Source organism: Bos indicus x Bos taurus, chromosome 11 (assembly GCF_003369695.1).
Source record: "Bos indicus x Bos taurus breed Angus x Brahman F1 hybrid chromosome 11, Bos_hybrid_MaternalHap_v2.0, whole genome shotgun sequence".
Classification (NCBI taxonomy): Eukaryota; Metazoa; Chordata; class Mammalia; order Artiodactyla; family Bovidae; genus Bos; species Bos indicus x Bos taurus.
This window is the reverse complement of record NC_040086.1, coordinates 13650163-13666159: the sequence shown is the minus strand read 5'-3', so window position 1 is coordinate 13666159 and position 15997 is coordinate 13650163. Positions and strand designations below refer to the sequence as shown.

At 46.7% G+C, this 15997-nt stretch overlaps 1 protein-coding gene across 2 annotated transcripts in view; it reads right to left on the bottom strand.

Annotated features, from left to right (window-relative positions):
• The window catches only part of ADD2 (adducin 2), a 125712-nt gene that overhangs the window by 10352 nt on the left and 99363 nt on the right, over window positions 1-15997 (bottom strand). For both annotated transcript variants that reach the window (XM_027554947.1, XM_027554948.1), the window contains exons 11-15: window positions 11304-11561; window positions 10281-10400; window positions 9144-9233; window positions 7089-7236; window positions 5032-5157 (exon numbers count right to left, since the gene is read on the bottom strand). In XM_027554947.1, coding sequence (XP_027410748.1) covers window positions 5032-5157; window positions 7089-7236; window positions 9144-9233; window positions 10281-10400; window positions 11304-11561 — 742 coding nt within the window. The remainder of the gene's footprint in view (window positions 1-5031; window positions 5158-7088; window positions 7237-9143; window positions 9234-10280; window positions 10401-11303; window positions 11562-15997) is intronic.

The following is a 15997-nucleotide window of genomic DNA, read 5'->3' as shown; positions in this document are numbered from 1 at the left end:
GGAGCCCTGAGGCACCATGTATAAAGTCCAACGACCTTGATGGGAAGGTAGATGGAGAGGCCACATGAAGAGTACCTACAATCACATGGAGAGAGACAGAGACAGGCAGACAAAGAGGCCCAGCCATTCCACTGTCCCAGCTGAGCCCAGCCTTCCAGCCACTCCAGCCAAGGCACCTGACATATGAGTGCATTATCTTGGAAATTCTAGTTCAGTCAGGCACCCGGATGACTGCAGCCCCAGCTGACAATAGTGGAGCAGAAGAACCATCCCGCTGAGCCTAGTCAACCCACAGAAGAACTAATTTCCATAAACCGGTTCTCATTAAGTGCTATGATTTAATAATTATCTACTGCTACATAACAAACCACCCCAAAACTTAGTGACTTAAAACAGCAAGCACTATAGTATCTCTCACCACCCTGGGAACACAGTACACAGTGAGAGCTCATTTATGAAAACACAGGACCGGATCCCATTATATTTAGGAGCTCCTTTTATCCTGATAACGATGCTGTGAATTAGGAAAGGCAAGGATTCATGTTAGTTCCCCATTCTTTAGTGTTTTTAAGTAACTTATTTGAGATGGCTAAATTAGTCAGTGACAGGGCTGATCTTCTAATGTCAAATGGATGGCTATTTCTTTGCGGGGATAGCCAGTGCTCCTGGGGGGATGGAGTTTGCAGGGCAGGGACAGTCAGGAGCTGGTCAAAGAGAAGGTGATGACAGAGATGGCAGAGGTGAGGAAGGAGGATTTGAAAGCCTCTTTCAGAGACGCTGAGTGGTAGGAGTCAAGGAGACAGAGGAAGAGTGATGGTGAGGTGATTTAGCACAAGAGGATTTGAGAGTATGGAGACAGATGGAGAAAAAGCCATTCCTGACCCAGTAGCTGAGCTACACGTGAAAGTGCAGATGCTGCTTGGAGTGTTTGCCCTGTCACCCTGAGAAGCTGGGCCAGCCATCGGGCAGCATGGCCAAGCCACCCAGCCCCACCTCACAACAGTCACCCTAGACAGCTCCAACTGGGCCTCATCACATGAGGTCGGCTCCAAAGAGGTCCACATTCCCCAACTCTATTTCAGGAAGTCTCTTCTAACAACTCAACTGGGGTGTGCCTCTCCATGGAGCACAGATTTGGGTCAAAGAAAAGCAGGAATTCAGCCAGTGGGAAAGCAGTGATCCCACCCCTTACATCCTCCTCCTCCTGTCCTCTGTCCCACTGGACAGCAAAAATTGCTCTAAGGGGCTCCCAAGAGCTGAAATGGAAGCCTCCTCTCAGTGGCATTGCCTTCCTGCAGTTGGCTGCAAGGATGCTGCAGACAGCAGTCAGGCTGGGTGCTCTATGCATCCAGATCTGGCGGTTGTGCCCCAAGGTCATTCAGGCTCTGGCCTCCAGCCCTAGAAGACATCATGGGCTCCTTAGATGGGCCCATGCATTAGGAATGGGCTGCACATGTGCTCCTGAAGCCACAGGAACTGCCAGAGGGGAGTACCCAGCAGCTGGTCCCACAGTTCATTCACTGTGGGGGCTTGTTGCTTGTGGGTGGTGTGCCCTGTGTGAATACAAGAGTGTTTGTGCATGAGTACATCTATCTTAGATGGAGCCTAGTCCATGTACAGCACATGTGGAATTGGTCATGGCATTTATAGTCAGGAAACCTCCCAAAGGCAAGGTTGTGAACTGCAAATTAAAAATTGAGGAGAAATCTATTTCCTTTGCAATACTCCTCCCTCCCCACATTGCGAGTGTTGGAGTAAGTTAGTAAACAGCATCCCTATACTTCTGACAGAGACAGGTATTCAGAATCAGAGGAAACTCCTTTGATGAAGGCACAAATGGGAAGAGGAAGGAAAACACTGCATACAGGCTGACAGCACCATGATGAGACAGATGGACACAGTCATGGGACATCCACTCAGGCTCTGGCCTCAAGCAGATGGGTTTCCTCTGGCAGCGCTAGGCCTGTGGTCAAGGCAGCAACTCAAAGAAGGAGCTCAGGACTGCGGTATGCAAGCAGCATCCACATGTCTGGCCATTCTACCCAGGAAGGGGAAGGTTCCATCAGGCCACCCAGCTGGTACCATCTGCATGGGGTCCAGGCCTCCCTGGTGAGGGCCCCGGGGGACCCAGGGGAGGAGCATTCATTCCCCACAGTGATTCCAGAAGCTCATTAAAGACACTTTCATGATCTGGGAGGTGTGGACGGTATTATTCAGCTCAGTTCACTCACTCAGTCGTGTCCGACTCTTTGCGACCCCATGAACCACAGCACGCCAGACTTCCCTATCCATCACCAACTCCTGGAGTTCACCCAAACCCAAGTCCATTGAATCAGTGATGTCATCCAACCATCTCATCCTCTGTCGTCCCCTTCTCCTCCTGCCCTCAATCTTTCCCAGCATCAGGGTCTTTTCAAATGAATCAGCTCTTCGCATCAGTTGGCCAAAGTATAGGAGTTTCAGCTTCAGCATCAGTCCTTCCAATGAAAATTCAGGACTGATTTCCTTTAGGATGGACTGGTTGGATCTCCTTGCAGTCCAAGGGACTCTCAAGAGTCTTCTCCAACACCACAGTTCAAAAGCATCAATTCTTCAGGGCTCAACTTTCTTTATAGTCCAACTCTCACATCCACACATGACCACTGGGAAAACCATAGCCTTGACTAGACGGACCTTTGTTGGCAAAGTAATGTCTCTGCTTTTCAATATGCTATCTAGGTTGGTCATAACTTTCCTTCCAAGGAGTAAGTGTCTTTTAACTTCATGGCTGCAATCACTATCTGCAGTGATTTTGGAGCCCAGAAAAATAAAGTCAGCCACTGTTTCCACTGTTTCCCCATCTATTCGCCATGAAGTAATGAGACCAGATGCCATGATCTTCGTTTTCTGAATGTTGAGCTTTAAGCCAACTTTTTCACTCTCCTCTTTCATCTTCATCAAGAGGCTTTTTAGTTCCTCTTCACTTTCTGCCATAAGGGTGGTGTCATCTGCATATCTGAGGTTATTGACATATCTCCCGGCATTCTTGATTCCAGCCTGTGCTTCCTCCAGCCCAGCGTTTCTCATGATGTACTCTACATATAAGTTAAATAAGCAGGGTGACAATATACAGCCTTGACGTACTCCTTTTCCTATTTGGAACCAGTCTGTTGTCCCATGTCCAGTTCTAACTGTTGATTCCTGATCTGCATATAGGTTTCTCAAGAGGCAGGTCAGGTGGTCTGGTACGCCCATCTCTTGAAGAATTTTCCACAGTTTATTGTGATCCACACAGTCAAAGGCTTTGGCATAGTCAATACAGCAGAAATAGATGTTTTTCTGGAACTCTCTTGCTTTTTCCATGATTCAGGGAATGTTGGAAATTTGATTTCTAGTTCCTCTGCCTTTTCTAAAACCACCTTGAACATCTGGAAGTTCACAGTTCACGTATTGCTGAAGCCTGGCTTGGAGAATTTTGATCATTACTTTACTAGCATGTGAGATGAGTGCAATTGTGTGGTAGTTTGAGCATTCTTTGGCATTGCCTTTCTTTGGGATTGGAATGAAAACTGACCTTTTCCAGTCCTGTGGCCACTGCTGAGTTTTCCCAATTTGCTGGCATATTGAGTGCAGCACTTTCACAGCATCATCTTTCCAGATTTGAAATAGCTCAACTGGAATCCCATCACCTCCACTAGCTTTGTTCATAGTAATGCTTCCTAAGGCCCATTTGACTTCACATTCCAGGATGTCTGGCTCTAGGTCAGTGATCACACCATCGTGATTATCCGGGTTGTGAAGATCTTTTTTGTACAGTTCTTCTGTGTATTCTTGCCACCTCTTCTTAATATCTTCTGCTTCTGTTAGGTCCCTACCATTTCTGTCCTTTATTGAGCCAATCTTTGCATGAAATGTTCCCTTGCTATCTCTAATTTTCTTGAAGAGATCTCTAGTCTTTCCCATTCTGTTGTTTTCCTCTATTTCTTTGCATTGATCACTGAGGAAGGCTTTCTTATCTCTCCTTGCTATTCTTTGGAACTCTGCATTCAAATGGGTATATCTTTCCTTTTCTCCTTTGGGTTTTTAGGGTTAATCTTAGGGTTCAGTTCAGTTCAGTTCAGTCACTCAGTAGTGTCCGACTCTTTGCGACCCCATGAATCGCAGCATGCCAGGCCTCCCTGTCCATCACCATCTCCCAGAGTTCACTCAAACTCACGTCCATCGAGTCGGTGATGCCATCCAGCCATCTCATCCTCTGTCGTCCCCTCTTCCTCCTGCCCCCAATCCCTCCCAGCATCAGAGTCTTCTCCAATGAGTCAACTCTTCGCATGAGGTGGCCAAAGTACTGGAGTTTCAGCTTTAGCATCATTCCTTCCAAAGAACACCCAGGGCGGATCTCCTGTTTTCAACCTGGGCTATGTATTAGACTCATCTGGAAAGAGATCTTATCACTTTAGGCTGCACTCCTCTGCCCCCACTCCTAGACCACTGAACTCAGAATCACTGGGGTAGGACCCTGGCAGGTGTCAGGAACTGTAAAGCTCCCCAGGTGATTCCAATGCACAGTCACAGTTGACAGCGACATCATCAGCCTTACCTGGGAGCTTGCTGGATATGCAGGGTCTCAGGTCCCACCCCAGACTTACTGCATCTTAATTTTAACATTTTAATCTTCACTTTAACCAGATGCCTAAGTGATCCCTGTGCACAGTAGAATCTAAGCACTGGGCTATTGCATCTAGAAAGGCCCACCAGCCAGTCTGGCCTGAGTTGAAGACGAGGAGGCTATGGGCCAATCATTAATGTACTCAGCATTGCTTAGACCGGGCTATACCCATAAGGTGTATTGTCACAGCCTGTGAATGGAACAGGCTTAAAACTGGCAACCTCTATTTCAGGATCCCTAGAAATAGCAGAGGGGAAGGAGTTTCTGGTAGGAGGGCAGCATGTGTCAAAAGGTAGAGGCGCTGCAGTGCACAACTCCATGTAGACCCCTTTCTCGGTCTGTGGAGGTGCCTCCTCCCTGCCAGCGAGCGCTTCAGCTCAACTCACCATCCACAGATTTGGAGGGAGAGCCCACAGGGCTCTTTGGCTCGGACTTGGCTGGGCTCTGAGCTGGAGAAGCAGGTGCAGACTTCACAGGGGAGCCGGGTTCCTCTGGGACCGGCTCCTTCTCTCCTGAAAACACAGAAAACCAACAGAGGTCAGGCAGAGGAGATATGGGCAGATAAAGTGCTTTAAGGCAATGCTTTCTTCTACTTGGTCCTTATTTCTCCTAACTGGAATCACCTGCTTCCCCATCCCCCCACCCCCACACACACTTTTTAAAACGTCTGCTACACTCTGAGCGAGGCAAATGGGAGGAGTCAGAGTCTGGTTCTGTTTCCTCCATCAAATCACATCCTCGGATGGATTATATTACCCCTGATGTGGATGCAAGACTGCAGGGGAATTCCCGCCCACTATGTGTATGCAGCTCATATACTATTTATATAACTTACGTGTTCAGTCCAAACAACCTCTAGAGACAAAAAGCACTATATTTTTCCATCTACTTCCTCGACTGGCACGTGAGAACTCCAAGCAAGCTGGCAAGGGTTCTTCCAGTGCCTTTGTGCCCAGGAAGATGGCTGACTTTGGGTGGGGAAGGGGGACGTGGAAGAAGGTCCTTCCCTGAGGGAATAAAAGCCTTTGATACCATGCAGGGGCCTGTGGGACTCCTGGGCACAAGGCCTCTCTGTCCCCCATTTCTTTGACTATAGGAAGCTACCTTCATTCAACCTCCATGATCTTCCCTGAGTTCCAATGGGGAGATTCAAGCTGTTGTTAATTATCAAAGGGACAGGAGGTCCCTTTCTCCCAAGGGAGAAACAAACAGCAAGAGCAGCCTTGGGGCAAGGCCCATCAGAGGATACACACAACCATATCTTTGAGCTATTTTGCAGATACTGAAATGCCCTCCAAGTGGAAGAAGGTAATGATTAATAATGATATGCTGCCCACAAGCATGCAGATCCCAGATCAGTTGGAACCGAAGACTAACGATGCTGACTCCAACTTACCACACCACCAACCCATCCAAAGAATGTCCATGAGCTGATCATGCCCTCTTTGGACAATTAATACAAAATTTCTCACTATCTTCCCCAAGTTGGAACACACGGTTGTGACCGCATTAGCCCACTGCTGCCCCCTTGGCCTGGCCAAACAGTAAAGCTATTCCTATCTACTTCACCCAAAACTCTGTCTCTGAGATTTGATTCTGCACTGGTGCAGAGAGAAGCTGAGCTTTCAGCATCATCTTGTCTGGTGGACAAAATCAAGAGCTAAGTCCTGTGTCTCAGACCCCAAGTGCATCTAGAGCAAAGAGAAGGGACAGATCATGAGGGAAACAGAGAAGGCTTCCTAGATGGAGAGAAGTTTGCCATGGAGCCTGAAGTGTAGACAATATTGAATAAGGTAGCCAAGAAGGGAAACTCTGCCAGGAAGGGACAAAGGCATGAACAAGCTCTCAAGAGTCAGCATGGAGAGATGGGCTTGACTGAAATTCTGACATAAAGGCCTTGGCTGCTGACAGTTCTGATTTCCAGGTTTATACCAAACCAGATCCATTAACAACAGTGATCACTATAATAATGATCATATTATTATAACTAACATTTGTCTGGTGCTTACTGACCTAGGCCATATTTATATGGTGCTACTCTAAGTAAGCACCACACAGATTAACTTCTTCTTCCCAGGTGAGAGCATCAGTGGGGTCATGGCAGCACCATGTAACCACTGCCAGGCACGAGCCATGAGGGGCATTATTGGGGATAACAGTATTATGCTCATAAGAATATTGTTTGGTGATGAGGCAGGAAGGCCAAATTGAAGACATGAGAGAGAAGAGACACAGAGAAGCAAATGAAGATTGAAAACAAAGCAAAGAAGCCTGGATGGAGCCCTGGGGGCTCTGGTGGGCAGGAAGGAGTGGGTCCTGCTGCTTGGGGGGCGCGGCAGGGGGTAGTGACGGCCTCAGTTGCTCTGCTGCCTTCCCAGTGCCCCACGCTCTCCCCTCCCTCCCGCAGGTCCTGAAGCACTGACCCCCCACCAGGGTTATTTACCCTCCAGTTCCAGCTTCTTCCTCTCCACCTCCTTCTTGTACTCCTCCAGCTCCTGGTCCGTGAGTTGGCTGAAGGGGTTGGGTGCCATCTCCTCGGATTCGTCTTTGGCATCCGCCTGGCCCTGGGACATCAGCTGGCTGTCTGTGGACTGAAAGTTAATCACAGAGCGTGTTGCCCTCTGAACGCCGCGCTCGGGGCCCAGGCCTCAGCTTCCTTTCAGACTCATGTGGCTGCCCCTGGTCTTGCTAGGGACAGCGTGACAAGCAGCTCCTTAGCAATAGCTCAGGGCCTTGGATGAATGCAGGGGTACCTCCCTCTGCCCCGGAAATAAAATCAAAGGCTGCTCCCAAGGAGAAGGAAGATGCACCTTTATTGCAATCTCTCCTGTGGACACTTGCAAGCTGTCACTATGCAAATACAGTCAGTGGCCCACAGTCAGCCAGCCAAAACCCAGCAAGCAAAGCGTTGGCTCAACCAACTTCAAGCCAGCCACTCCCCACCCACCACCCCTCCTCTCCCAGCAGCAGGACAAGCCACATAGCACACAGCAGTAAGTCATATGCAAAACACACAATGACTCCAGCATTCTCAGTCCAAACTGTTATTTCTGTTGTGCACACAGTCATAAATTCAAGGAAGTTAAGGTCTTGAATCTTGGATCTTCAACCTGCCTGCTCTGCAGGTCCCCGCAGGGACATTGGCAAAATCACTGTGTTTCACCACCTCTGGGGAGCCCCTGGCTCTGGAGAGCTCACCGCTGGGCCTTGTGTGAGCTCCAGGAATCCTTTGACCCCTCTCGCCCAGGACAGGGACTAATATTCAGACCCCACAGCCCTTTATCCCTTTATCCTAACTCAGCATCCTCCCTTGGCCTTTGGGGATACAGTGCTCTGGAGCTGAGGAGCCAAAGAAAGTGAAGCCCAAGGAAGGTGAGCCAGAGCAGCTGGCCCACATCACGCACTCCGGGCCATCTGTTTCTGGCCCATCAGGTATTCTGATGATGGGCCCTGGGCTTCTCTCAAAAGAAGGGCAGCACTGGGCCCATCAATTACGGGGTTCACAAGAGAGTCCAACAAGATCCCAAGAAGAGGGACTCCAAGGAGAGCACTCGGTATAAACAGCAGAGTTTTCAATAATTTTGCTCATTGTATTGAACTCTCATCTCCCCCCAATATCATGGGGCAGGTATGACTATCCTTGATGCTGTAGCACATTTGATGTCCCTCCTCTTGGCTGAGCTGGGGTGGGGCGGAGGGGATGGCATGACCTTCACACTTCCCTTGCCAATGGGCACCCATCTTGTGAGTTGCAGCCCCATGTGCAATCATGACATTAGTTTGCTCTGCAGAGAGGAATGGTCCCTGAATCCTCCACACACCCGGCCCGGCCCTTACTGCTAAGGAAGATGCCACTGTGACTTTGCAATGAGCAGCAATGATTTCCAACACAAGCCAGAACTCTGACCTTTACCCCTTTCACTAAGCACTACACAAACACTGTTCTATCTCAAGCATGGAAACAACTTTGTATTTTCTAACTCCATGTGGGTTTTGTAGGCAACTCACTGGCCCTCCCCCTCCCGCAGAGCACCCGTCCTTATATACACGTCTGCCCTCTGAGAGCACGTGGGCATCCTCTCAGAGGTATGGCCTGATGATGCCATATTCAAGCACAGAGGACAGAACCATTTGGAGCAGGCAGCTGTAGAGCCGCTGAGAGCGGCCAGCCACGCTCCTGCGAGCCCACCCTGCGGAGCACCGGCAGAGGGCAGACGGGAGTTCCACAGAGGAACCAGGGAAGCCGTATCACTCCGGCGGGTGGGCGGATTGGGCTGCTCCCCCACCCCTCTCCCGGCCTTCCTGGGGCCCACAGCGGGCGATAAGACACTGTCCTCAGTCCTCACAGCATCCATTTTGCAGCAAAAGCACCAGCGCCCAAGAGCACAGGGAAAGGTGGGCATATGTGAGCTCAGGGGTCCTGCCGCCCAGCCCCAGGCACTGCAGACCCAGAAGGCAAACTCGTTCCCCCTGCAGGCGGGGGCAGCATCTCCTGTACCGGGCTTCGGCTCTTCTCTGCGATGACGCTTGCCAGCAGCTGGGACTGGGGCCCTGCCGACTTCACATCCTGTCGGTTTTGTTCTCGAATCTGTGTGGAAAGGGAGGGGAGAGTGAGCTAGCAGTCCAGAAGCAGGGCGTACTTAATAGGCCGCCCAGTGTGGTGTGAACATAACACAGTAACACATCACGTCCACTCTGAGACAGTCTCCATGGCTGTTCCAGGGAATGAGTAGTTGATGTAAAACACCAGATTCTCATGAACTCTAAGAAGGTCATTGTAAGAGATGAAGAGGCATGGTAGATCCTTGAGGGGGATTCTCAATTTTCAATATTCCTATAAAATCCCTGAGGAATTGGTTTAAACTACAGATTTCTGGGGGAGGGGGACACCTCATATATGTTAAATCTCAAACCCGTGGGAGGAGGGTTGGGGGTAAGCCAGAAATCTGCATTTCAGAGGCGCACACATTGAAACACTGCTCTGAGAGCATGCCTAACCTACTGGAGGTGGTTCTGTTACAATTTAGGTATTTAAAGTAACATGAAGAAAATAAGTGAGGGAACTGTAAAGCCAAGGTAGAGAAATAAATATAAAGGATTTTGCAATTTTGAAAATGAGCCAAAGGGAAACAGCATAAAATTTGTAAAAATTCAATTTGGGGGCCTCTTAGACACATCTACTGTCTGAAGCTAGCAGCCCTCTCTTAGATGTTTACACACGATGAAAAAACCACAGCACTTAGCACTGTGCCTGGAACATGGCCAATAAATGATACCTTCTTTCCCATGTGGGCTTCTCTGGTGGCTCAGATGGTAAAGAATCTGCCTGCAATGCAGGAGACCTGGGTTCAATCCCTGGGTCAGGAAGATCCCTTGGAGAAGGGAATGGCAATCCACTCCAGGATTCTTACCTGGAGAATTCCATGAATAGAGGAAGCTGGTGGGCCAGAGTCCATGGGGTCACAAAGAATTGGACATGACCTGAGCGACTAATGCTTTCTTTTCTTCTTTCCCATAAGAGGCACCTGGGGAAAGTTGTGCACATCCTGCGGACACCCCCCCCTTACACCCTTGCGGACGCCCCCTCCTTACACCCTTGCGGGAGAAGAGTGGGAGGCAGTTAGCTACACCTCACCTTGTTGCGCATGTCCAGCACTTCTTGGGGGTCAGTATAGAGAGGCACAAATTGGTTTGGGTTTTCGATCCGTATGGGCATGCCACTGCTGGATTTCTCCACCTCGTCAGCCTTCATCCACTGAACACACACAAGCCCCAGTGAGTAAGACAAAGGCACACAGCTCACCGTCCACCCCAGTGGTCCACCCCAGGAGAGCTGAGCTGACCAGCCTGCATGGAAGGTCAGCAAGCCTAGACAAACACATTCCCTACTCTTGGGGCACTTGGATGTCTGTCTCCCAGAGCAGAGATGGGCAGCAGATGACCCAGCAACCAAACTAAGGCCCCTGATCAACAGCCATAAATAACACTTAAGAGGAGGGACGGAGCCTCGGTGACCAGTTTCGACAGACAGCCGGCCACTCGCGTTTTAAGAGGACTTGTGGATAGTTTCAATTTTTAATGAAGAGCTATTCTATTTGGCTGCCAGCTACTTATAAAGTAAATAGTGAAAATCAAATTAAGGGTCAGAGGTGTTTGTGTGAGGGAGAGAGAGGGAAAGAGCATAAACTTTGTAAAAATTCAACCTCTGGGCAGGTCTCTTCAACACATTAATGCCTAAAGCAAGTCCACAGAAAAGGGTATAATGGGAGAGGACAATGTAATAGAAGCAAGTACCCACCTCCCTCCTGGTTTTGCATCAGATGGTCAGTTCAAATGTTGGATACCCATCCCCCAAACTTCCAGGAAGCCCCTTCTGGATGTGGGAGCAAAACGCTTTCATGCAGCTGAGAGTGACCTGTTGAGCCACGCTCTGGACCCAGAAACTCAGCACAGAGGTACAAGAAACAGGCGATCTGCTCTGTGGGCATGAGCAGCTGCTCCCAGACTCCCAGTAGGAAGCCCTAAGGGGAGACAGGACTAGCTCAGGCCTGGGGGAGGTCTGCTCTGTTCCTCTTTTAAAGTGGTTTAGCCTGCACAGAGGCCGGGCACTCTCCTCTGACCCCAGTCTCCCCAGGGGAGCCCCTTCTGCCCTCCTTACTGTGGTCTTGGGCCGAGGGCTGCCCATGCTCCTCTGGACCTCGTCGGCCACGTTGACCCGCAGGTAGGTGTTGGGCGTGTTGAGCCAGCGGGTCTTCTCCTTCTGCTGCTTCTGGGCGTACTGCCGCAGGGCAGGCACCGGGGCGCCGTCCTCCTCAAACACGAAGGCAGTGACCGTGGCTGGAATCTCCACCTCACTTTTGTGTTTGGTTTTCTCTTGAACGAAGGGATAGCGGTAGGTGTAGCCTGTTCTGTAACCCTGAAAAGAACAAAAATAGAACAACTTAAGGTAGGGAAAATGGTCAATAACATGCCAGCTGGCCAGCCCACACACTTCACCCCCTTCCATCTAAAGGACTCAGTTTAACCCAAAGTCTCCATAATAAAATACAACCCAGGCCTTGCCACACCTCTGGAAGAAAGTGAAATTGTTAGTTGCTTGGTCGTGTCTGACTCTGTGTGACCCCCATGGACTGCAGCCCACCAGGTTCCTCAGTCCACAGGATTCTGCAGGCAAGAATACTGGAGTGGGTTGCTATTTCTTTCTGCAGGGGATCTTCCCCACCCAGGGACTGAACCCAGGTCTCCCGCATTACAGGCAGATTCTCTACTTGTTCCCTGTCGTGGTCCCCCAACTCTTCCTTTCCTTCACTCCAGCAAGCCCTTTGATCAGGGGTGAGAAAGTCACCAAAATCTTGTGGACCAGACAGAGCTCCAGCTTTGGGTCTGGCCCAGTAGTTGTCAACACACTGGATCACAAAGGAGCTTTGAAAATATGGCTATCCGGGCTCACCCCAGCGTTGCCCATTTCACTGGACACTGGTACAATCTGGGCTACAGGACTTCAAAAAGCTTCCCAGCTGATTCGAGCAGTAGCCCTCCCTTCCTCAACTCTGAAGTTTCTTGACTATTTCTCTCTTGGGAACCCTGAATTTGACTCGAGAACATCCCTATCTCCTAAGAAGGACCATATATCCCTCAAAGGTGGGCTGGAGTTACTTAGAATGTTACTTAGAATGAACATTCAGGAATCTCAGCAGCTGCTGGGATAATTCTCAGCTCTACCAGTCATCTTTCTTTAAGTTAAAGTGGCATTAACAATTATGTGGATTACAAAAAAATACATAGCCATGTAGAAAAATTAAGCAATATAAAAAAAACATAAGGAAAATATGGGTTTTATGCAAAATCTCATCCTGAGAGACAACCACTAAAAATCCTTTCAGTCATCTCTTTAAGCATACATATACATATGCACATATGTAAATATACAGACTATATAATTAATATAATATATATATAATATATAAAACACTATATAAATGGGGCTGTACCATATAAGTGAAGTGAAATCGCTCAGTCGTGTCTGACTCTTTGCAACCCCATGGACTGTAGCCTACCAGGTTCCACCATCCATGGGATTTTCTGGCAAGAATACTGGAGTGGGTTGCCATTTCCTTCTCCAGGAGATCTTCCTGACCCAGGGATTGAACCCAGATCTCCCACATGGTAGGCATTGTAGGCAGACGCTTTACTGTCTGAGCCACCAGGGAAGATCCATATAAGCAGTCTTCTAAAATACCGATATAATTGACATGTAACATTACATTAGTTTCAGATCTACAACACAGTGATTCGATATTTGTATGTATTCTATGCATAACTGAATCACTTTGCTATACACCTGAAACTAACACAGCATTGTAAATCAACTGTGTCCCGTTTTAGTCGTTAAATTGTGTCCAGGTCTTTTGTGACCCCATGGACTCCTGCCAGGCTCCTTTGTCCATGGGATTTCCTAGGCAAGAATATGGGAATGGCTACTATACTTCAGTTAAAAAGAAATTGTATGTATTGCGAAATGATCACCATGAATCTAGTTGACATCTGGCACCTTACATAGTTATAATAGTTTTTCTCGTGATGAGAACTTTTAAGATCTACTTACTCTTTTAGCAACTTTCAAATATATAACACAGTATTAATAACTACAGTCACCATGCTGTACATTACACCCCCAGGATTACTTATTTTATATATGGAAGCTTTTACCTTTGATCCTTTACCCATTTCTCTCTGCCCCACACATGGAAGCTACCAATCTGTTCCCTGCATCTACGAGTTTGAACTTTCTGGTTTTGGTTTTTTTTTTTTCAATTCCATATAGAAATGAGATCATACAGTATTTGTCTTTCTCTGTATGACTCATTTCACTTAGCATAATCCCCTCAAGTTCCATCCACATTGTTTCAAATGGTTAGAGTTCTTTCTTTTCATAGCTAAATAATGTTCTACCATATATATATATATATGCACCACTTTTTCTTTATCCATTCTTCCATCAGTGGATACTTAGGTTGCTTCCATATCTTGGCAATTGTAAGTATTACTACATAATCAGCTTTAAAAGTTGCTTCTCTAGTTCATCAATTCGTCTTGGAGATTTCTTCATGTTACTGAACATAAATACACAGCGACCTTAAACAACTGCATAATATGCCAGTGAATGTACATATCACAATTTTTCTAACCAACACTGGAAGACACTTTTGTTAATTTCAAAATATTATAAACAACCCTGAAATGAGCAATTTTACACATTTTTCTTTAGGCAGTTAACATAAATGCCTAGTAATGAAAACGACTGAGTCAAAGGGTGCACAGTTTTTACATATTTATTTTAAAGGTTTTTATATATTCATCATGTCCATCTTCCCAGGACACTGAGCCAGTTTGCACTTCTGCCAATTGTGCTGGAGTTCCCAGTTCTCATCTCCTTTCCCCACCATGAATATTGTTGAGGTTTTTAAAAAATTCATTGGCAGTCAGACAGGTTAAAAGTAAAACCTTCTACTTTTGTTTTGTTCTTTTTTAGATTACTAGTAAGATTGGATATTTAATTACATTTAATGGCCTCGAATATCTTCCCTTGTAAACTGTGTCCTTAGTTCATTTTCCTATTGTGATGTTTATCTTTTCATATTGATTTATTCCTTTTACAGTAAAGATATCGATCTTTTGACTGTCACAGATGTTGCAAATATTTTCCCCATACTGTCTTTAGTTTTGTTTATGGCGGGTGAGGTGGTTTTTTAAAAATGTAAAATTTGAATTTTAATGTAATCATAACTGTCAATATTTGTCATCATGATTTCAGACTTTCCTGCCATGCTTGACAAGGTCTTTCCCAACATAGAAGCATCAAGGATATTAATCTATGTTTTTAAATCTCTATATTAATTTCCTTTTCATGTATAAATTTTTGGCAAAGGAGGGATCTATCTTGTTGAAAGGAAAAAGCAGCAAGCCACCCTAGGTTCATTTCCCACAGGGCTAGGAGTCTATCTTTCCCCACAGATTTATAAGATGGCTGTTTCTCCTGTTAAATTTTCATGTATTTGGGGTCTATTTCTGGACTCTTTAAGCTGTAGCTCTGATTGGCCTGTCCCTTCTGGACTAATGCCCCTCCCTTCAGTGACTAAAGCCTTATCACACTTTACCATGTGGTGGTAATCACTATAGGATTTTCCAAGTCATTCTGAATTTCAACTGAAAGAACATTTTGCTAAGTCCTTATATCTTGCTCCACTTTTGAGGAAATTACATTGAGTTTATTGATTAACTTGCAAGCCTCTTTACCCTACTGAAGCTTTTAACCAAGAATAAATTATAGCTCTTCCCTGATTTAAGGTTTTCTCTGATGTCTATTGGTAAAATTTTACAGCTGTCTTTAAAGGGCGTCTGCTTAAAACTTTATGATGTTGTTGCATTTACAAATAGGATTATTTCCTCTCATATTTTCACATACATTATTATATGTTAAAATACAAAAAAGCTACTAATTTTTACACATATTTTCATAATTGACCACTTTAAATGCACTTATTTTTTTTTTAATTGGAGGATAATTGCTTTACAATGCTGTGTTGGTTTTTACCGTACAGCAACATGAATCTATAAGTGTATATATATATGTCCCCTACCTCCTGAACCTCCCTCCTAGCCCCCACCCCATCCCACCCCACTAGGCTGTCCCAGAGCATGGGGTTGAGCTCCCTGTGTTATACGGCAGTTTCCCATTAGCTATCTATTTCACATGCGGTACAGTATATGCTTCAGTGCACTCACTCAATTCGTCCCACTCTTCTTCCCCTACTGTGTCCATAAGTCTATTCTCTGTGTCTCTATTTCTGTCCTGCAAATAGGTACATCAGTGCCATTTTTCTAGATTCCATATATATGCATTAATATATGATATTTTCTGACTTACTGACTTTCTGACTTACTTTCCTTTATATAACAGGCTCTAGGTTCATTCACCTCACTAGAACTGACTCAAATTTGTTCCTTTGTACAGCTGAGTAATATTCCCTTGTGTGTATGTACAGGGCTTTACCGGCGGAGCTAGTGGTAAAGAACCCGCTTGCCAATACAGAGATGCGGGTTGGATCCCTGGGTCGGGAAGATCCCCTGGAGGAGGACACGGCAACCCACTCCAGTATTCTTGCTTATATCTTGCTTATACTCTTGTTTATATCTGTTGATGGACATCTAGGCTGCTTTCATGTCCTAGCTGTTGTAAACAGTGCTGCAATGAACATTGGGGTACATCTGTCTTTTTCAATTATGATTTTCTCAGGGTATATGCCCAGTAGTGGGATTGCCGGGTCATATGGTAGTTTTATTCCTAGTTTT